We start from the raw sequence: 22,569 nt of genomic DNA, 5'->3' as shown, positions 1-22,569 counted from the left end.
AACACCCCTTGAACAACAGAACAGAAATGAAGACATTTTGTCCTCTTGCCCCTTTGATTCTGACTACTGACCACTTTCAGGTATTACTACCTAACAGCTCCTGCTGAGCAAAAAATATAAAATAAAATGACAAGTGACTGGTAAAAATCAAATCTGGCCATTTATCATTATCATACACTGCTAATCATTCACTCCCTCTTTCATTCAATAAGCATTGACTGAACATCTACCTGCAAGATGGTGCAGAATATACTATGTAGGATACCACAGTGAACCAGACATGGGTAAGTCATGCCCGTAAGGAATGAATGATCTGGTAGAGGAATTACACAGTTTCAGCCCTGGAGGTGTCTGAGAGATCATCTCATTTTACAGATGAATTAGCCAGTGTTTAGAGGGATTAAGCTGAGGTTCACAGTCAGAAAATGGTAGAACCAGTTTGAGAAGCCTACTTAGTTTAATTAATGTAATTTAATTCTCAGTTAAGAACTCAGTCCCCTACATCATGTGACCACCTCTAACTACCTAACTCTGGACCTGTTTAAAGTCACTTTCAGCTTAAAATTCTATATATATTTTTTTTAATTCAAAAGCACAAACTAAAAACAATTGAGAATTTATCAATAGGAGATGATTAAATAAAGTGTGGTGAGATGATTAAATAAACTTGATTTTCATTAACTCTGGAATACAGCATAGCTATTTAAAAGAATGAGAAATATGTATAGGATAGGCTAACAAGTTGTATAACTTGGATGAAATGGATAATTCCTATCAAAACTGAATCATGAAGAAATAGAAAATTTGAACAGGTCTATAACTAACAAGGAGATTGAATCAGTAATAAAAAAAACCTCCCGACAAAGAAAATCCCAGTATTAGAAGGTTTCACTGATGAATTCTACCAAACATTTAAAGAAAAATTAGCACCAATCCTTCTCAACCTCTTCCAAAAAACTGAAGAGGAGGGAACACTTCAGAATTCATCTTATGAAGCCAGCATTACCCTGATACCAAAATCAGATAAAGATACTACAAGAAAAGATAATTATATGTCAATATCCCTGATGAATATTGATGCTAAATTCCTCAACAAAATACTATCAAACAGAATTCAAAAGTCCGTTAAAAAGATTAGACACCACGACCAAGTAAGATTTTATCCTGGAATGCAAGGGTGGTTCAACACATGAAAATCAATAAATGCAATATATAATATAGCAGAATAAATGGGGGGTGGGAAACACATACTTATCTCAATAGATACAGAGAAAACATTTGATGAAATTAAACACTCTTTCACGATTAAAAAAAAAAAAACTCAACAAACTAGGAATAAAAGGAAACTACCTCAGCATAATAAAAGCCATACATGGAAAAGCCCACATGACATAATATTCAATGATGAAAGACTGAAAGCTTCTCCTCTAAGTTCAAGAAAAGAAGAAGGATACCCACTTTCACCTTTTCTATTTATTATAGTACTGGAAGTCCTAGTCATCACAATTAGGCAAGAAAAATAAAAGGCATCCAAATCAGAAAAAAATGAAGTAAAACTGTATTTGCAATTGACATAATGTTATGTATAGAAAATCCTAAAGACACCACCAAAAAAACTGTTAGAAATAATTGATGTATTCAGTAAATTTGCAGGATACAGTCAATATACAAAATCAGTTGTATTTCTATACACTATCAAAAATCTATCAGAAAGAAATTAAGAAAATAATACCATTTACAGTGATATCAAAAAGAATAGAATACTTAGGAATAAATTTAACCATAAAGGTGAAAGATTTGTACACTGAAAACTATAAGACACTAATGAAATAAATTGAAGAAATAAATGGAAAGGTTTCATACTACTCATGGATTGGAAGAATTAATATTGTTAAAATGTCCATACTACCTAAAACGATCTAAAGAGTCAATGCAATCCCTATCTAAATTCTAACGGCATTTTTCACAGAAATGAAAAAAAAATCCTAAAATTTGCATGGAGCCACAAAAGACCCCAAATAGCCAAAGCAATCTTTAGAAGGAAGAATAAAGCTGGAGGCATCACATTTCCTGATTAAAAACTATATTACAAAGCTATTGTAATCAAAACAGTATGTTACTGACATAAAGGCAGACACATAGACAAATAGAATAGCCTTGAAAGCCCAGAAATAAACCCTCACATATATGGTCAAATGATTTTCAATAAGGGTGCCAAGGCCATTCAAGGGGAAAGGACATTCTTTTCAACAAATGGTGCTGGGAAAACTGGATATCCATATGCAAAAATTACATATATTAATATAAAAAAGCAGGAAGAAAGGTATTGAAGAATATGCACCAAACTTAATATTGATTGTCTCTGGAATCCTAGTTTTGGAAGGGATGTGTGTGTTTTGGGGAAGGGAGGGAAAATATATTTTTAATTTATTAGAGTCAGAAAACAACCTACAAGCTAAAGTCATTAAGCGTCTCAGTTGGGAATATGTACATGGATTACTGAAAGCAAAAATGCCCGTTAGAGCTCTGAGGATCCTATAACTCGCACACTCTGATCATACCAAGGCATACTTCTTTTGGGTGTTGATGAATCAGGTGATAGCTCATGCTTTGATGACACTGTTAGTTCTTCCAAGTCTGAACAACTTGTTTATGAAATCATGAACTTTAATTGAGTGACCACCTAGGGAGAAAGGTTATCAAAGGACAGGTAAAACAAAGGAAGCCAGGGCAGCGGTTGGCCTAAGTCTTGTCTGTCACGTGACTGGCATAAAGAGGTGCTGCCATGATTGGCTTCCATAATGAGCCTTCACTTGATCCAGAGGGCAAAGAAGAAACATAATGAGACTTAATTAAGTAATGACCGAAGCAGGCTATTGAAATGCTATTTATAACTTTCTAAACAACTCGGTGTTAGCCAATCAGAGACTAACTTTGCAAATAGTATCAAGGAAAGATGCTAAATGTTAGGAAAATAGGTAGCTCTGGGGACTATATAAAAGGTCAGATATAGAAGGTGCAGCCAAAACTCAGAAAATTCTTTTAACGTAACTCTCAACCCAACTCCTGACACCATGGCCTGCTGCACCACAAGCTTCTGTGGATTTCCCAGCTGCTCCACCGGTGGGACCTGTGGCTCCAGTTGCTGCCAGCCAAGCTGCTGCCAGACCAGTTGCTGCCAGCCAAGCTGCTGTCAGACCAGCTGCTGTGGGACCGGCTGCGGGACTGGCTGTGGCATGGGCTATAGCACCGGCTGTGGCCAGGAGTGTGGCTGTGGAGGTGTGAGTTGCCGAACCAGGTGGTGCCGCCCTGACTGCCGCGTGGAGGACACCTGCCTGCCCCCCTGCTGTGTGGTGAGCTGCATCCCCCCAACCTGCTGCCAGCTGCACCATGCCCAGGCCTCCTGCTGCCGCCCATCCTACTGTGGACAGTCCTGCTGCCGCCCAGCCTGCTGCTGCTACTGCTGCCAGCCCACCTGCTGTGAGCCCACCTGCTAAATAGCCAGGTTGCTGATTTGCAGTTGCCCAGGACACAGTGTCTATGAACAGTGTATCTCCTCAACCACTTGCTGCTAGTCCGCCTGTTAAAAGCAAGGTGCTGATTACTTCAGAATGAAAGGAGAAGCATAGCAAAACTGCCTTGATCTTTGAAGAAGTGTTCAATTTTACTTGGACACTAAGTATCAAGATGTTTCTAAGCCCCTCAGAAATAAAAGACGTAGGACCCTCTTGTGTGTGCTGAATTAGCCCAGTAAAAACGTGTATCAATCAGGGTCGTCAGTGATATCTCTGTTCTTTTCTCTTGATCCCACAATTTTCAGACCTGATCCCCTGTTAACTTCAAATAAAATGTTTAAATGTGCAAAGCAAACTGAGTTACTTTCTTTCTTTTATCTTTAAGCTTGTCCACTTTTAGCTGAAATTCATGAAGGTGGATCGGCACTTTGATAATAATCCTAAGGCATAAACGTAAAGTCTAAACCAGAAATATTAAATGTAAATCACAGTGTGCTTCCATCCATCAGCAAATAAAATGCTCCATGCATTAAATAATGCTTGTAGTTATTCAAATAATTACATGCTCTAATCTATTATGGTTAGGTTTAGACCAATAATGACACTTTTAGCTAAAATATTCAGGTTGATCAAATCTGTGGGATTTTTACCTAGATGTACTTCTACCATTTTTAATTTCCTTTCATTTACTATACTAAATGTTCTTCTTCATGCATACCCAATATCTAAAGAAATTGTGTTACCTACTAAATGGATTTTAAAATACCTACCAGATACTATATATCAGATACTATCTATTTCCCAAGAGCAATTAGGTTTCATTCCTATGCTTTAGCCTATTATATTCTTCCCACTGATCCCCAAAGTATACTCTAAGCTTCAAATACCAAAACTCACCTCCATTTATTATAAGTATGTATAAGGTGTACCACTGGTATAAATGAGAGTAGAATAAATAGCTATTTAGATATCCAGTGAGTTCCACCATCGCTATTTGTCAGGCTCATGCATTAGAAATCTGAAACGATTATATATTTTGCACTTTGTCACCCAATTCGAAAGATGTTCTCTTAAGAAGTTAACACAAATCTAGACCAAAATACCTTTTACCAATTAATTTCCAATTCTTCATTAAGTATTTGAGTGCAATATACAAAATACAACAAGACAAAATATAGGACACTTTAAGAAAAATATTTTCCTAGTTATTTATAAGCTCCCAGCACTTACCTCTCAGATTTAATTGGTAGCAATGACAGATCACACACACACACACGATTATACATTTCAGAGAAGAATAAAGTAGAAGACAGTGCACTCTTCAAAATGTCCTAACTCACCGATGTTTCTTCCTGAGCCTTGGTTCAAATGTAGAAAAAAAATTCAGCATTTTCCTAGTCTCTTTTGACAGTAACAAAGACTCCTTCATAAGAGGTACTACAGCTTGAAAGTTCTGTTTATTCATTTATAAGTGGAACAGGAATCCATGAATCATGCATTTTACTCCACCCCTTCAAAATCATATTCAATAAACATTTATTAAGGTGCTACCAGAAGTTAAGCACTCTGCTAGATAGGACATTTAGTTAGGACATTTTGTTAGGACATTTTGAAGAGTCCACTGCCATCTACTTTATTCTTCTCTGAAATGTATAATTTTATATATACTATGCCATTTGGTTCACAAGAGAAGACTTCTGGCCTAGAACATGAATAATATTTGCCCATTTCAAGTTGGTGGAATCAAAGGAACTAGAATACTCATTTGATTTGATGTTGGAGTAAATGAGTTGGAAACTAAATTATGCATAACTGAAGGTACTCTTTCAATTCAGTGGGTGTCCTGATGTCCTAAATTCTTCAAGATAATTTAATTTAGTCTGTATATGCAGAAGGAAAAACATAATAGTTAAAAATAGAGCACAATTACCCTTAGCCTTAAAGATCTAGACAGAGTCATGTGAAATAAACATCAACACCTGTACAAAGCAAGGGTGTTGACGTGGACTAAAATGGGAGGACTCTGTGAACACGGGAAACCACAAACATAGTCCAAGGAGCCACCAATATGATGAGTCCAGATGAAACTATAAAACAAAGTAATTTCTAAACTGTTGCTCATAATGTGTCATTAGTATTTAAATGTAAGCCAATCAGAGGACCACTGAGGAACAAATTTAAACAAAAACAAGGAAGATATGTTAAGAATTGTATAAATAGCAGCTGGCCAGTATATATAAAAGGCCCGACATAGAAGTCACCACCAAAACTCCTCCAAGCAACCCAACTCTCAACCCAACTCCTGACACCATGGCCTGCTGCACCACCAGCTTCTGTGGATTTCCCAGCTGCTCCACTGGAGGGAACTGTGGCTCCAGCTGCTGCCAGCCAAGCTGCTGCCAGCCAAGCTGCTGCCAGCCAATTTGCTGCGGGACCGGCTGCGGGACCGGCTGCGGGACTGGCTGTGGCATGGGCTATGGCACCGGCTGTGGCCAGGAGTGTGGCTGTGGAGGTGTGAGCTGCCGAACCAGGTGGTGCCGCCCTGACTGCCGCGTGGAGGACACCTGCCTGCCCCCCTGCTGTGTGGTGAGCTGCATCCCCCCAACCTGCTGCCAGCTGCACCATGCCCAGGCCTCCTGCTGCCGCCCATCCTACTGTGGACAGTCGTGCTGCCGCCCAGCCTGCTGCTGCTACTGCTGCCAGCCCACCTGCTGTGAACCCACCTGCTAAAAAGCCAGGTTGCTGATTTGCAGTTTCCCGGGACACAGTATCAATGAACAGTATATATCCTCAACCACCCCTGGACCACTAACAAGTTCTTAGACTTCTATTTGGGTTTCTGTTATAGGGGCTACAAGTATATGAATTCTATCTGATTCCATTTCACAATGAACACCTTGACTCTCCACTGCGGACACAGAAGTTCTGTGAACCATCTGCTGATCATCAAATTCTTTTGGATATACAATTTCTGATTTTCCTGCAGGGTTGAAAATTACTGCCATAGCGTGGATTTTATCCTTGAGAACTGTCCCCAAGTCTAATTTCCCCGTGCTTTATGATCTATTTTTAGCTTCTGTTTACCTCAAAATTTTTCCAACATTAAAGGCACCAGAATATAGCCAAGTGACATTCCTCAGATGTCACCAGAGAGAATGAAGCTCTTCACTCAATATTCAGCTTCTAAGAAGTAGGCTAGTCTTTTCCATATTTCAACATGTGATTCCATCCCTTTTGGGGTGGGGGGATCATAACGATCTTGCCTATTGGCTATTTCAATTATATTTGTGATACAGTGTCTTCTGTCCTTTCTTAATAAACGCTATATGCTGGGCAAAGAAACCATGGTCAATGTTTCTACTTGTACATGAAATGGGTTGATTGTTTATAATTCAAGAATGCCTACTTGGAAGAAATACGCTTTTTCTTTTTAAAAGAGAGTGCATATATAGTGCACTCATTCATTCAATAAAATTTAGTGACTACTACTTCTAAAGCAGGACTATGGAAATCAGAAAGGTAAAGAATTAATTTTTATCCTTGAGGACCTTGCTATCCACAGAGAAAATATATACCAGGGGTGCCAAAAAAAAATATATAGACATGATTTGTACTCATCTTTTGTTATCAGTATATATTAAGTATCACAATTTTAATACAGTTTTTTTCCTTTCTTAAAATGTGTACACATTTTTTGGCAGCCTCTTTATCTGTGAAAATAGCTACAAACAATGTGATGAGATAAATTGCATTCTCTTAACAGTTGGTACAAGAAGCTTCCCTTTAGCCATGATTTTGTAACCAATATGCCTTGATAATCCAACTTATAATAGGTTCACCCACATGGGATATGCATGTTGGCAACCCCAAGAGCTTAAGAGAAGGATGTTAAATAATTACACGTGAGACAAAAAGAAGACTATTTCTTACTCCAGAAAGGGAGTAAGGAGAAAAAAGAAGAAAAGAGATCTATTCAGGAGGTCATGAATATTACTCTATGATCCCTGCATATTAAGCTGTCATACAATCATTGGAGTGGGTCAACTTTCCTGTGAAAACCAGTGAAGGAGCTGTTCATGTCTGGGTTGATTGAAGGGAAGATGCAGATAGCCCAGGAGCCAGACAGAGCATGGGGAGCCATAAGAAAGTAATGCCTCAGGAACTCTCAGAAATTGTGGAGATGCTTTGGATGGACACTGCTGTGGAAAGTAATATCTTGGTTATGTGGACTGCAAAGAAGAAGACAGAAGGATCTGAAACAGGATTTCAGAAAGAAAGAGATCACATCAGGACCAGTAGGGGCTACGTTGGGGGCAGCATCATGGAAGACTTCACAAGGAAGGTAATCTTTGAAGTGGGCCTTGAAGGTCATTCTAAATGGAAGAAAAAGGGAGTGAAAAAGAACCCAACCTACACACCACTTAGAATGGCTAATATCCAAAGCCATGACAACATCAAATGCTGGCAAAATGTTGGTGGAGCAACAGGAACTCTCACTCATTGCTAGTCAGAAAGCAAAATGGTGCAGCCACTTTGGAAGACAGTTGGGCTTTTTCTTACAAAGCTAAACATAGGCTTACCATACAATGCAGCAATTGTGTTCCTTAGTATTTACTCAAATAAGCTGAAAATCTATGTCCATGCAAAAGCCTGCACATAAATGTTTATAGCAGCTTTATTCATAACTGCCAAAAATCGGTAGCAACCAAGATGTCCTTCAGTAGGTGAATGGATAAACAGACTGTGGTCCATCTATACAACTGTGGTCCATCTATGCTGTGATAAAGAGAAATGGTTTATCAAGCCACAAAAAGACATGGAAGAATCTTAAATGCATATTGTTTAATGTAAGAAGCCAATCTGAATAGGGTACATATGATAAAATTCCAACTATATGACATTCTGAAAAAGGCAAAAAACAATGGTGACAATAAAAAAATTGCCAGAGAGATCCAAGATGGCGAAGTAGATAAACACTGTGCCTGCTTCCTTCTGTGAACACATTAAAATTACAACTAAATTACAGAACAGTCAGCCTGGAGAATCATCTGAATTCTAGCTGAACAGAAGTTTTATAATTAAGGATACTAAGAAAGCCGCATAGAGACTTGTAGGAGGGGCAGAGAGGAAAAACAGGCTGGCACCAAACCTCTATGTGGTGGTTGAGAATCAGGAGGGATATCTCAGCCAAGGAGGGTCCCCCCAAGGGAACGAGGTACCCCAGCTCCACCCCAGGCTCCCCAGCCTGCAGTACTGATGCTGGGAAGAGGAGCCCCCACAATATCTGGCTGTGAAAAACAGTGGGGATTCTTACCCTCTGGGTGGGACAGAAGGCTGGGGGAAACCTAGATGTCCTCTTAAGGGGCCTGCATGCATACTCACTCACCCTGGGCTCTAGCAGAGGGATGATGATTCGGGGGCCATCAGAGGCCATCAGAGTCATACAGGGGGTTGGGGAAGACTGAGGCGTGTGGCTTCAAGGCAAAGGCTGGAGAATAGTTGCTATTTTCCCTGTGAGGGTTCCTCCTCCCATGCAACCAGCAGGCAGCAACCATCTTTAATGTGTTGAGCCCACCCCCCAATGCTTATAGCCAAATCTGAATTCGATTGGTCTGATAAGCTCTACTGCTCCACCCTGCTGACTCCCTGGGAACTAGCCCTACCCAACTCCCCCAATACCTGAGGCACTTTCTCCTTGAGCAGCCAGCTCCGCCTGCATTACACTTTTTCTTGAAAAACTATCGGACTCCACGGGCCCCAGGCAGGCAGTGACTAGCCTTGGTGTTCTCTGAGACTTTTGCTGAGTAGCTCCCGGCTCAGCACTGGCACCAAAGCAGAATTCACATTAACCTGATGACCACAACGCTAGTGACTCCCTGACACTCTGCCTCACACAACTTGCATACCCCATGAGGCTTTATCAGTGGCTGAACCTTAAGGAAGCAGGCAGGTGGGCAGCAGACCTCAGGGTTTCCTGGCTTTTTGGGGAGCTACCCTAGGCCTGGTACTGGTGGCAGACGACCTTGGTTCATAGCGTGGCCTCTCCCATGTGCTATAGGTTTAGCACAGGCAGTGAACAACTGCAGATCACTTTGTAGCTCCTACCAGGTAGTCCCAGGCTGGTCAGAGGCAGTATGTGACCTGAGCTTGCACCAGAGCCCCTCTCAGGAGGGCCCAGAACCAACATACTTGGAGGTTGGCTTCAGACCACAGCAGAGCACCATCCAATTAGCCCTACAAGTGGCATACCCCAAGGGAAGTCTCAACAGGCACCAGAGCCCACTGGGGCAAATCCCATTTAGTGGGGTAAGCCCCCTACACAGCAGTCTGTAAGCTGTGGACATGGCCCAACCCCACAGCCAATCAGCCTGAGGGTCAATCCCACCCACTGATGTGCCAATACCAATCAAAGCTCAACTATAACAGGAGGGCACACACAACCCACACAAGGGACACTCCTGGAGCACCTAGAGCAGGTGACCAGGGAGACTATGCCAGGGCCCTACAGGGCACCTACTACATAAGGCCACCCGGCCAAGACTGGGAGACATAACAGATCTACCTCATACACAGAAACAAACACAGGGAGGCAGCCAAAATGAGAAAACAAAGAAATACATCCAAATGAGAGAAGAGGAGAAAACTCAGAAAAAGAATTAAACAAAATGGAGGCAAGCAACCTACTAGAGACAGACTTCAAAACAATGCTTATAAGGATGCTCAAGGAACTTAATGAGAACTTCAACAAAGAGATGGCAAGCATAAAAAAAGACATAGAAACCATAAAAAAGAACCAGTCAGAAGTGCAGAATACAATAACTGAAATGAAGAATACAGTAGAAGGAATCACCGGCAGACTGGATGAAGCAGAGGATCGAATAAGTGACTTGGAAGACAAGGTAGCAGAAAACACCCAGTCAGAACAGCAAAAGAAAAAAAATTCCAAAAAAATAAGGACAGTTTACGAGACCTCTGGGACAACATCAAACATAACAACATTCACTTTAAAGATTTACCGGAAGGAGAAGGGAGAAAGCAAGGGATTAAGAAACTATTTGAGGAAATAATGACTAGAGACAAGAGGCAGAACAGAAAAGGCGGAAGAATGATGGGGAAGACACACAAGAAGGGGAAAGAAGAAAGATGGGGACCTACATGACCTTGTTTAATACCATAGGATTTGCTACCTGCTAAATATACTTCATGTGAAGTCTAGTTCATTGAACACATATATCTGTCCTGTGAAATAGATATTGTTATCCTGGCTTGTAGATGAGGAAAGTAAGTCTAAATGAAGCTTTAAAAAAAAACCCTGAATTCTGAACTCAATCCTGATTCCAAAACTCACAGAAAGAGAAATTAAGGAACTAGATGTAAAGAAACTTGAGGGGAAGTTCAGCAGATTTAAAGAGGGCTTTTTTGGAAGTTGTGGGCTTCAGAATAAATGTCTCTTTGCGCCTGTTGTGAAGTTATTGTCTCTTAGCCCTGGATAACCCAGGATTATCGCCATATTTTAAAGTCAACTGATTAGTAACCAAATTACATCTGCAAAGTCCCTTTTGCTCTGTAATATATGCATGGGCATGAAACCGGGATCAGAGTTCATGCGGGCCAAAATTCTGCCTACCATAGGGATTATTAGACAATGAGTTGACACTAACTCCTAGAGACCCAAAATGTCACTCTGGTTCACTAATGAAAGTGGTAGCTTATGGTGGCCAGGTGATCGTTGGAGTCTTAGCCCACATTTCAATCACAGTGGACCCAGTAGGGCCAGAGATCCATTTCCCAATTTGTGAATGTACAAATATAACTGGAATAACCACGCTTGACAATCAGTGGAATCCCTATAATGAGCACCCTGGCTTGAGGAATAAAGCTCAGACGGTAGGAAGGGCCACGTAGAAGTCCTTGGAAGTTACCCTCATTACACGAGTAGAAACCCAAAATGATACTGTATCCATGGGGGAATTGTGAAGATGAGTGCTATTATCAGAGACTCGAATAAAACCAGGGTGGCAATACCTACCATCTCCCCACTTAGGCACTTGTTTGTCCTATAGGAAAAGGTAGACAAATCTTATGGAATAATTATTTATTACTATTTTAACCTAATTTAGGTGGTGGCTCCAATTGAAGATGATGTTCCAGATGGAGTGTCTTTAATGAAATAAATCAGCATAGCCCTGGGCACCTGGTATGCAACTTTGGAATGAAAAATGCCTTCTTCTCTATATCCATTTGCAAGGACAATCAGAAGTCGTTTGCTTTTACCTGGTACAACTAACAGAGACTTTCCAAGGAATGCCTCAGGGCTATGTCAACTCTTCTGCTCATACTATACTCAGGAGAGATCTTAATCGTCTTGCCATTCCACACAACATCGAATCAGTCCACTACATTAATGACATCATGCTAAATGTTTCTGACGAGCAGGACGTTTCAAGTACTTGAGATGTCTTAGTAAAACATGTGTGAACTCCAGGTTAGGAGACTAAACCCCACAAAAATCAAGGAGTTTACAACCTCAGTGAAATTTCTTGGAGTCAAATTGTCTACATGTTGAATTTTCCTTTCCAAGGTAAAAGACAAATTGCTGCTGCACCTTGAACTATCTTCAGCTAGAAAAGCACAGCTCTTTGGGGCTTTTTGGGTTTTGAAGTCAACATATATTACATTTGAGTGTGCTTCTTTAACCCACTTACTGATAATCTGAAAAAGATAGGACCACTGTGGATTCGGACCTTTTGGGAAAGATTTGCATCATCCCCACCAGCTAAAGAACCCTAACTAGCGGAGGTCCTGGCTGAGGGTAAAGAAAAAATGAAATAGTAGAAAAAGAGTTATAAATATCAACTATAGCCTTGCAACCAATTACAAGGATTATAGACACTCTGGATATTTTCTTCCTTGCTTATTTTTCTTCTCTTTTTTCCGCCTCTTGTATAGTATCATATGCTGTACCACAAGCTAAGTAAACTTCATATGAACCTAATTTCATTTAATACTTAACACCCGTCCTGTGAAATAGATATTTTTGTCTTCGTTTTGTAGATGAATAAATTAAGTCTAAAAGAGGTTAAATGAATTGAAATCAGGATCTCAAAGAGATATCTGTACTCGCATGTTCACTGCAGTATTATTCACAATATCTAAGACACGGAAGCAACCTACACATCCATCAACAGATGATGGATAAAGAAAATGTAGTATTTACATACAATACAAAATTAGTCAGCCTTAAGAAAGGAGTAAATTATGCCATGCCATTTGCAGCAACATGGATGAACCTGGAGGACATTATGCTAACTTAACTGAGCCAGACACAGAAGAATATGATCACACTTATATGTGGAATCTAAAATAGTCAAACACATAGAAACAGAGAGCACAATGGTAGTGACCAGAGGCTTGAGAGTGGGGGAAATGAGGAGGTGATGATGGTCAAAGGATACAAAGTTTCTGTTATGCAAGATGCATAAGCCTTAGAGATCTACTATGTACCATAGTGTCTATATAACAATACTGTGTTATATAGTTAAAGATTGCTAAAAGGATAGTAAGTGTTCTTATCACAATAAAAAGGACAGGAGGAAACTACTGGAAGTGATGAATATACTTATGGCATTAGTTGTGGCAATGGTTTCATGTGTGTATACATATCTCCAAACTCATCTAGTTATATATATTAAATATGTACAACTTTTTGTATGTCGATTATATCGCAATAAGGTAGTTTTCATTAGATGGATAGCTAGACGAGGAGAAATAGCTTGCTTATAATCATACAGCTCATAAGTAAAAACTGAAATATGAACCCAACTCAGACTCCAAAACTCATGAAGAGACAACGAAACTAAGGGACTGGAAGTGAAGAATGGCGTGGGAAGATTCAGCTGATTTAAAGATGACTATTTTGGAAGCTGTGGGCTTTGGATTAGTTCCTATTTGTGCCAGTTGTTAAGTTACTGTCTCACAGTTTCACACCCTCCCTTCCACACTCAGCTTTGTAATGCCATGATGGTGCTCAGCCAACCACATCATGGCTTTGCCAGCTGCTCCATGTTAGGCTGTGCCACTAGGGGGTGACAGAGGAAAACTGCAAAACTGGAAGAGGAAGAAGGCACTAATTCCCCCTTGCTTCCTTCTGCTGAACTGGGGCTTCCTGTATGCTGGTGGTTCCCGGGATTTAACTCCTCCAGCTGCAGATGCTTTCCATAGCAGCACCTAACTTTAGTTTGTCGTTTTCTCAACACTTGTACAACCAGCTTCGCTGCGCCTCTCGGAGTCACCCGCACGAGCCAACCAGTTGTCCTGAGTTTCAGCTCCACAGGGCACCCCCTCTCTAAATGTCTAAGTTTTAGTTCCTTCCCTTTTCCCATTAAAGAAACCATCACTCTTAGGGCTTTCTGCATTTCCTACATTTGTGATAACTCAGGGTTCTCTTTTTATCATTTTAGTTTCCTAGCTAACAACTTAGTTTAAAATTCTTCCTATAAAATTCACTCGATTCAAATAATCGGTATGGTTCTGGTCTCTGGACTGGACCCTAACTTGTAAACTCTTATTGCCTTTTTAAATTCAGATTATTTAGTGAACCATTTGTTCAGACTTTTCACTTATTCCCTTTGGTTAATCAGAGTAGCTGATTATGGGGGGGAAATTAGTTTCTGAGCTTTGGAGGTGGCAGCCAGAGAATGACATTTTAGGCCTGAGAGAATCTGGTTGAGGAACTAGAAATGTTTACTTAGCACCATTTGGCTCTGTAGTTAAGAAAGTTCCCCTATTTAAAGTTGGCGGTGCCAGGGAGACCTGCCAGCAGACGGCCCCTTGTTCATTACTGACTAATTCCCCAAACCATAACTCTGGCTTAAGAAACCCGCTTTCCATCATGATTATCCAGATTTTACTGGACGTCCATTTTCCCAATCGGGTTTATTTTCGTGAACCCTGTTACTGTTATATTTAGAACCCTGTTACTGTTTCGTGAACACTGTTATATTTGTACCTCACTTAACTGGGCAAAATTCTCTGCTTCTATAGCTTATAGAAGCAGATTCTATAGCTTATAATAAGTAATACGTGAGAATTAAACTGAAAGTCTAAGATCCCCAAGAAAATCTTAGCAACACTCTGAGCTGGAGATAGGCTAAGCTTCGTGTGCCGTGTGACTGAATGCTAAGATCTGCTGTGGCATGCTGCAATGGAAACATGTATGTCTACGTGAGACAGGGCAGAGGAGTCACCCCCTTTAGGTCATAGACACCTACACAACTATAGCCAATATCAGCTGTCCTCAAGGGGCAAAACAACATTACTTCCGTTTAAAAGAAATCCAATTTGAGAGTGATTTTCAGTGCCGGCCAATGTGCTGGGAAGAGTTCTATCCACCTTGACTATATCTACACACCAGAAAAAATGTCCTGATGAAACTGGAAAGGGCCCCCTAAGTCTGCCATTCAACCCAAACCCAGACTCCTCAGCCCACATGCTCAGCAAAGTGGGCATTCTGTACTGAAAAGACTGGAGTTAATGGCAGTCCTGCTACCAGCCATTCTTTCTTCCAATCTGTACTGTAAAGGAGTTCACTAGAAATTTAAATGCAACTCAGGAAATAAAGACCGAATGTTTTTATTTACAGGCATTTTTATTAGCATGACAGATCCCTATTGAAAAGGTCCCTATATCCTGCTCTTGTGAAGGGATGAAGTGCTCCAGCAGGCTGAAAGAGAGCTGAGTTGTCTTGAAGTGTGAAACCTCCCAGCACCTACATTCCTGCTGACGAGGGCGGTGCTCTCATGGGAGGGTTTTCCTAACAGCAACCCGGAAATCCACCGAGTTGTTGGCAGACAGATGTTGGTAAGTCACATAGAGGCTCACAACAACCTGTGACTAACACACAAAAAAGTGATCTTTTACTTCAGTCCAGGAACTTACTTGGTGGTAAGCGCATTTTTCCTCTCTGTATTGGAGCATCCCAAATCTCCAGCCTGTACCCTCTCATGGGCTTCCGTCTGCTCACTCTCTGCAAGTCCCACACTGAACTCACCTTTGACCCCTCCCCTACCACCCTGGATGGCAGCTTTTGGGCTCAGTTGCCCTCTCACCTATGAGTAAATCTGAAACCTAAAAATGGTCCTTAGCCGTTAATAGCTAGCATCACCAGGACCTACCATCTCTACTTACAAAAACACCTTCCAAATTCTACCACCTCTCACCAGTTCACCAACCACCGGCATCCCTGTGCATCCTCTCTCCTGGACCACTTACTTGTTCGCCCTATTTCCACTTTGGCCCTGCTGCAGTGCATTTTCCATGGAACATAGCTCCCCTTTTATCACTCACTGCCATAAATCATCCAGTGGATTCTCAAGGCCTTTAGAACACAATCTAAACTCTGTAGAATTACCTACATGTTCCCACGTGGCCGAGTACCCGCCTGCCTCCCTGACCTCATTTTCTATCACACTCATTCTCTTTCATTAGACTCCCCACACCTGGCAAAGGCTGCCCCGACCACCTTAACCAACGCAGTCATGCTCCCTGCAGTAGTCATGCTCCCTGTCTTCCTGTCACACTGCTCTGTTTTATTTTCTTCTGGTACTTGTCACTGTCTGAAGCTCTTATGTATTCGTTTGTTTGCTTTCGTCTGTCTCCCCCACTAGAATGAACACCTTGACAATAAGGCCCTCATCTGACCTGTTTATTTACATATGCTTGGCACCTAGCGTGGCGCTAGGTATTTTACTGAATGAACTGATACGTGGGGAAAAAATGAGTGAACATAATTTAAATTATGTAAAATTTAATTCCACAAAATATGATTTTTATTAATAAGTGTGAGGTATTGCCATTAGATGAGCCATCATTCACTAACTGTGTGACTTTAAATCATTATTTAATATCCTTACTCAGTTTCATCATCTGGGAAATGGGTATAGTGATCTCATAAGGGTGTAAGAAATAAGAAAGAAGATGTGCTTGGCTCCAAATACTAGTTCCATCACTTAATCACTTACTAGTTACTTAGCCTCTCTGTGCCTCAGACTCCTCCTCTGTAAAATGGCAAGGAGAGTAGCACTGCATACAGCTAAGCTTGTGGTGAGAAATGTACGACATACAAAGCACTCAGCACAAGACATCATGACGATGGGGCTCCATTCAAAAACTCCAGTCATCTTTCTAAAATACAAATCTAATCAAATGACATTCATGTTCAAAAACCTTCAATGAATGTCCATTGCCAATAGGATGTCGATCAAAATCCTGGGTCAATGAGGAAAAACTGAGGGTTGCTAGATGGCGGGAGGGGTGGGGGGTGGGGGGGAGGGTGAGGGGATTGGAGGGCAGTCGGTGACCACAGGATGGCCACGGGGTTTGAAAATTAATCTGGGGAACGTAATTTGGTGGTTACCAGAGCGTAAGGGGGTTGGGGGGTGGGGGATGAGGGTGAGGGGGATCAAATGTATGGTGATGGAAGGGGAGCTGACTCTGGGTGGTGAACACACAGTGTGATTTATGGATGATGTGATACAGAATTGCACACCTGAAATCTATGTAATTTTACTAACAATTGTCACCCCAATAAATTAAAAATAAATTAAAAAAAAAAAAAGATTAGAAAGTAAAAAAAATAAATAAAAAATAATGGATGGCACACCAAAAAAAAAAAAAAAAAATCCTGGGTGTAGGATACTAAGCACAGTACATATTCTTCCTACTGTGGCGCTAACCCACCTTTCCAATGTCATCTCTCACTACTCTCCTCCGACACCTCCCTACAGGAGGTCCAGAATCTGTGCTTTAACTAGTCAACACTTTTGCCATCCCAGGAACACACCATGGCATTTCGTTTCTGTTTCACTTGCTGAAATTCCCTTCCTATTCCCATTTACCTGCTAGCTAAGCTCCTGTTCAATCTTCAAGACCCACACTAATGTTCCCTTTTCATAAAGTTCTCCCCAAATCTTCCAGTCAGTGAGTCCTACCTCTAAACTCCCATGTTACCTAGAAAACCTGAATGTACAACACTGTACTATCATTTTCCAGTTGACTTCTCTGTGTCTCTTTTTCTCTGGGACCTCCTCAAGGGCAGGAACCTATTTGCTTCTTTTTTGCATGATGTCTGAGTTATAGCAGATGCCCAATCAAAGAGTGTGTGACTGAACAAAGAGGTATCTATTGAAGCAATGTGCACCAAGCTCCTTTCTAGCAGAGGGAATCCAAAACCGCAAAATCATTCTAGTAAGAAGATGACTAAAAATGAAAGCAGTTTTCGGCTTAAGCATCTTTTGGATCCATGATCTTCTTGATTTGCATGTCTTTTGACTACCGACACCTCTATATTGTGCAATTTTCTACTTATTTTTAGAGCCTGAGCCATTTTATTAGAAGATGGGTCAAGAAAATATACACGTTTTTTAAGACTTCCAAAGTAAGGTATATCTAAAGGTTTACCGGTTAATATTTCTCCTACTTTAAAGTAATTCTAAAACATCATACTAAGTTTTTTTTTACATATATGTGCTCAATGATTTATTTAAAGTGTTATTTATTTATTATATCTCTATTACGTCTCTATCCCCACCAATACAACGTAAGTCCTGGACAACAAATCTCAGGCCTACATGAAGAAGGAGGAGGAGGGAAGGCATACTAAGCTTTATGTCCTTATTTGTTTAAATAATTTTATTATAATGGTTTTATTGGTTTAGATGTAATTTGGGGATCTCCTCCAGTGTGTTCCATAGAACACTAACCTATCAACACTCACCTATGAAAACTAACACACAAAAATTATTCCATGGTCAAGTAAGTTTGGAGAAAAATACGTGCTATATCTCTTTAGTGAAAAGTCACAGAGCACTTTGGCATATTAAAAGCTCTGAGAGGTCAACCAGTGAAGAACTCGGTATTTAGCAAACTTATTTACCAGAGGAGCCTTTCATCTTCCTTGGAACAGGTGCTGGTGGAACTCATTTTGGGAAATACTGCACCGTTTACTATCTAAATGGCCCACCACGACTAGCCTTTGGGTCATAAATAATCTTAATTCATAACATGGTTCAATGGAATTTTAAAGGGCATCCGTCTCTGTCACCCACATGGGTCTTAAGACCCATAGATGTGCTTCTGACCAGTTGTCATTCAAAGCACATATGTAGGGAATGGAGACCAAACGATTTGTTACAGCTCTGTAAGAAAGTTTTTCTTTACACAGAACGAGAATCTCTTTCTCTATAGATCCTATCCATTCATTTTAATTCAGCTTCTGGGAGCCACAAAAAATAAATCTAAAAATGTTATCACTTTTTCAGTCAGAAAGCCAAAATTATCAAATAGAATCTTTGGTTGCTGGTAGAAGAGCAATCAACAAGCCTACTTATCTCTTTCTCTGAAAAGAAGACAAAAAACCTGGTGACGATCTGTTGATACCTAGCATACCAGGCCATCATTAATGGTGAGTAATGATTAGAAGATAATGAGTTTGAAGACTGAAATGAAATGGCCGTGCAGTGACAAACAACCAATGTGAAGAGTCCTATTTGTCAGCAAAACAAACTAAACCCCTTTTATGAGATGAGGAGTACGTCTTAGGTAATAAACACTTAAGCAATTAGAGGGTTTTTATGGAGATAGCTATAAACTGAGACATGGGGAAAAAGATCTTGCTAATAGGCTGACGCCCAGGGAGGTGGGTATATAAAGGCCAGGGCAGAAGAGAGAAGCACTGAAACACCAAGAAACTTCTCTTCTCAACCCAACAAAACCCAACTTTTCATACCATGGCTTGCTGTTCTCCCTGCTGCTGCAGCGTCCCCACCGGCCCTGCCACCACCATCTGCTCCTCTGACAAATGCTGCCGGTGTGGAGTCTGCCTGCCCAGCACCTGCCCACATGACATCAGCCTCCTTCAGCCCATCTGCTGCGACACCTGCCCTCCACCCTGCTGTGAGCCTGACACCTATGTGCCAACTTGCTGGTTGCTCAACTCTTGTCACCCAACTCCTGGGATGAGTGGGATCAACCTGACGACCTACGTTCAGCCTTGCTGTGAAAGTCCCTGTGAGCCCTGCTGTTAAGCACCCATGATTCTGTACAGGTTCAGTCATGTGCTTCTCAACAACCCACCATCACCCGGCCTTCAACACCTGCGACTACCTACAGCAAACTAAATCGATCCCTAGTCCCTGGGCCATGTTTTCATGAATTAGCCCAACTTCTTAAATCTTCCTCCTTTGGGAGAGTTGGAGATCTTCTTTCCATTAGGCGATTTCATTGCTCTTTGAGAAACAATCACTTTGACTATTCATTAATAAAGTTCATTCTGGCTTAGCAAATACGGCCTTGTGATTATTTACTCCAGGTTCCCTCTTAGAGAACGCAATGCCTACCTAAACCTGAGCAGCAAGTGATCCTACCCAAGTTCTACCCGAGCAGAATGAGAGCTCTCGTGGTGGAATCATTGAAAAATTAAATACTGGCTCTTTGTGAGAAGTTAAAAGGTAAAAAATTTCAGTAGGTCATTTTGTAGGATCTTTTTATTCAACAGGTATTTTTTTTGAAGACAACCATTGTGCCAAGCAATATGCTAGAGTCTAGAGATTAACATGATGTTTTTAAAATATTTTATTTATTTTAATTTCTATTACTCCTGAAATTGATTTTTCTTTCTTCCTTAATTGACTAAATAAATCGATCACTTAGCTAGGATGTGGAAATAATTTTGACTCCCATTCATTGTCATCAATAAAATTCTAAGCTCAATGTCATTTTAAAGAGTATATACAGAGGGTGCCAAAAAACATATACACATTTTAAGAAAGGAAAAAAAAACTATTAAAATTGCAATTCTCAATATATACCGATAACAAAAGATGACTTCAAGTCACATTTGACTTCTGCAATTACAAGAGGTGCTCAAAGTGGTTACCACCAGCGTCCAGACGCTTCTGATTATGGCGAACTACTGCTTGAGCAACGTTGACCAGTGTACATTTGTATACATTTTTTGGGCAGCCTGGTATATATCCATTTCTTGATATATGCTGTCTTCTAGGAAAATCGATTTTGAGTGAATATTAGCATTTATTGAGTATTCTTTGCTTCTTCAAATTAGGCTTGGCTTACATTAGTCATAACTATATTTAGAAGTTTACTAGTCCAAATGACATATAATATCAAGTCATTGAAATAAACTGAAAATATCAGGCTATATATAGTACAGTCTTCTTTATACACCAGAAACAGTCACACAATTATGGGAGCAAAAACATACACTTCTTCCTACAACAAAACTTTTATGATGACCATTAATTCATCTCCTTAGTTGTCCTGGAAAAACCCAAGTGCAGTAAGGATTTTGCATTAAGTACCCAGGGTGCAATCTAGTGGTGTATTTTCTTGCACTTGCCTTAGGACTTTGAGCCATTTGCTTCTCTCTCAGCCTTTGTTTCCTCCTTGTTACAGCAGAAATACTACTCTCTTCCCTGCTTATGTCTCAGGATTATTGTGAGGCTCAAATGACCTAACGCGTCCACAGCAGCACTCTGGACACAGGTGAGGGACTCTCACTGTCACACGGGTTCCCCGCTTTCTCACCAAAAGGCATCCTTCTATTTCTTGAAAACTGTGTTTTTCCCAAATGGCTTTTTAAAAGAATAATTTAGTCCTTTCATTTTTGTTCATAAATACATTTATAAGTATCAGTGAGAGTTTTAGGGTTCATATAATTATGGGTACTATGCCAAGTTACCTCTTTTTCAGTCAAAAGCAAAGTAGTTTGATGTTTTCATACATGTTTGTAAGGAATAAATATTTAGACTTTATTTTTAATACTGAAAATAACTCTAAGTGTCCTATTATTACTACGGTGGCCCTTTGGGCATTCAAAGACCCTTGGCTAGTTAAAAAGCCCCGCCTGGAAACGAGGAGATGTGTGTCCTAGTCCCGGCTCTGCCTTGGGCCGTCTCTCTGATCCTGAGCAAATCACTTGAGTTCTTTGGGTTTCAGATCGTAAGTCAGTAAAGTGGGTGGGTCGACCAAGGCCTCTCTAAAGTCACTTTTAGTTTGGACATTCTATGGTCCTAGGTTGTCCCGAAACATTGTAAATAACAAGTCTCCATGCCACTCACCAACCCCACCCCACCTTATTCCTTCTACTGCTTTCCTTTGTAATAGCTAACATTTGGTGAATCCACTGGACACTCAAATAGGTGCTTCATGCACATTATCTCATTTATTTCTAACAAAAACAGTAGGAGGTACCTACCATTATTCTCCCCACTTTACCAGTGAAGAAACTGAGGCTGAGGAAGTTACTTGCAAAAGTTACACAAACAGTGACAGAGGAGGGATTAAACCTGAAACTGCTTGAATCCAAACTCTCTTCTCTTTCCACTTCACCAAAGTACTTGCCTTCTCTGTCTGCAGACAGAAATATAACATTGCTCTTTTTATCCAGGAGAAAGTATATGCCACTTGGCAATTCATTCTCTACTATCCTCTGAATTGTATATGTGGTTGTATATAGTAACTCAGCTTTCTCTGTGATTCAAAACAAAATGAGAGTATACAATGAGTCTAGAAAAAACTGTTTACATTTCTAAAGTGAAAACAAATCTTTTTTTTTTTTTTTTACAAATATGTATGTATATATTTTATTAGTTTCAGGTATACAAGGCAATGTAATACTTAGACATTTACACCCCTCACAAAGTGATAACCCCCCCAATCTACTACCCCTCTGACATCGTATATAGCTGTTACAGTACCATTGACTATATTCCCTATGCTGTACTTTACATCCCATGCTTGGGGGGCGGGAATATATATATAAAATGTATATTTAATTATAGTTGACATTCAATACTATCCTACTTCAGCCTTAGGTGTACAGTGCCGTGTTCAGGCATCTACACAGTCCATGAAGTGATCGCCCTGATAAGTTCAGTACCCATCTTACTTACCCTACATAATCTAAAGAATAAAATAAACGAGCAAACAAAACAGAAAGAAATGCAGAGATATAGAGAAAAAAATCTGATGGCTGCTA

The 22,569-nt window shown here is 40.4% G+C and overlaps 3 protein-coding genes across 3 annotated transcripts; all 3 read left to right on the top strand.

The window, feature by feature from the left end:
* Positions 1-3,074: 3,074 nt before the first annotated feature.
* On the top strand, positions 3,075-3,497 carry LOC117013719 (keratin-associated protein 9-3-like). Its single transcript, XM_033091106.1, has one exon. It carries the CDS (start codon positions 3,075-3,077, stop codon positions 3,495-3,497), a length of 423 nt encoding a protein of 140 aa, XP_032946997.1.
* Positions 3,498-5,825: 2,328 nt separating this feature from the next.
* On the top strand, positions 5,826-6,245 carry LOC117013720 (keratin-associated protein 9-3-like). Its single transcript, XM_033091107.1, has one exon. The coding sequence runs from the start codon at positions 5,826-5,828 to the stop codon at positions 6,243-6,245; it is 420 nt and encodes a 139-aa protein (XP_032946998.1).
* Positions 6,246-19,300: 13,055 nt separating this feature from the next.
* LOC117013816 (keratin-associated protein 3-1) lies at positions 19,301-19,597 on the top strand. The gene has a single exon (XM_033091302.1). It carries the CDS (start codon positions 19,301-19,303, stop codon positions 19,595-19,597), a length of 297 nt encoding a protein of 98 aa, XP_032947193.1.
* Positions 19,598-22,569: the final 2,972 nt, after the last annotated feature.

Source organism: Rhinolophus ferrumequinum, chromosome 21 (assembly GCF_004115265.2).
Source record: "Rhinolophus ferrumequinum isolate MPI-CBG mRhiFer1 chromosome 21, mRhiFer1_v1.p, whole genome shotgun sequence".
Lineage (NCBI taxonomy): Eukaryota > Metazoa > Chordata > Mammalia > Chiroptera > Rhinolophidae > Rhinolophus > Rhinolophus ferrumequinum.
Note: the sequence above shows the minus strand (reverse complement) of the source record. Positions and strands in the feature narration are given on the sequence as shown.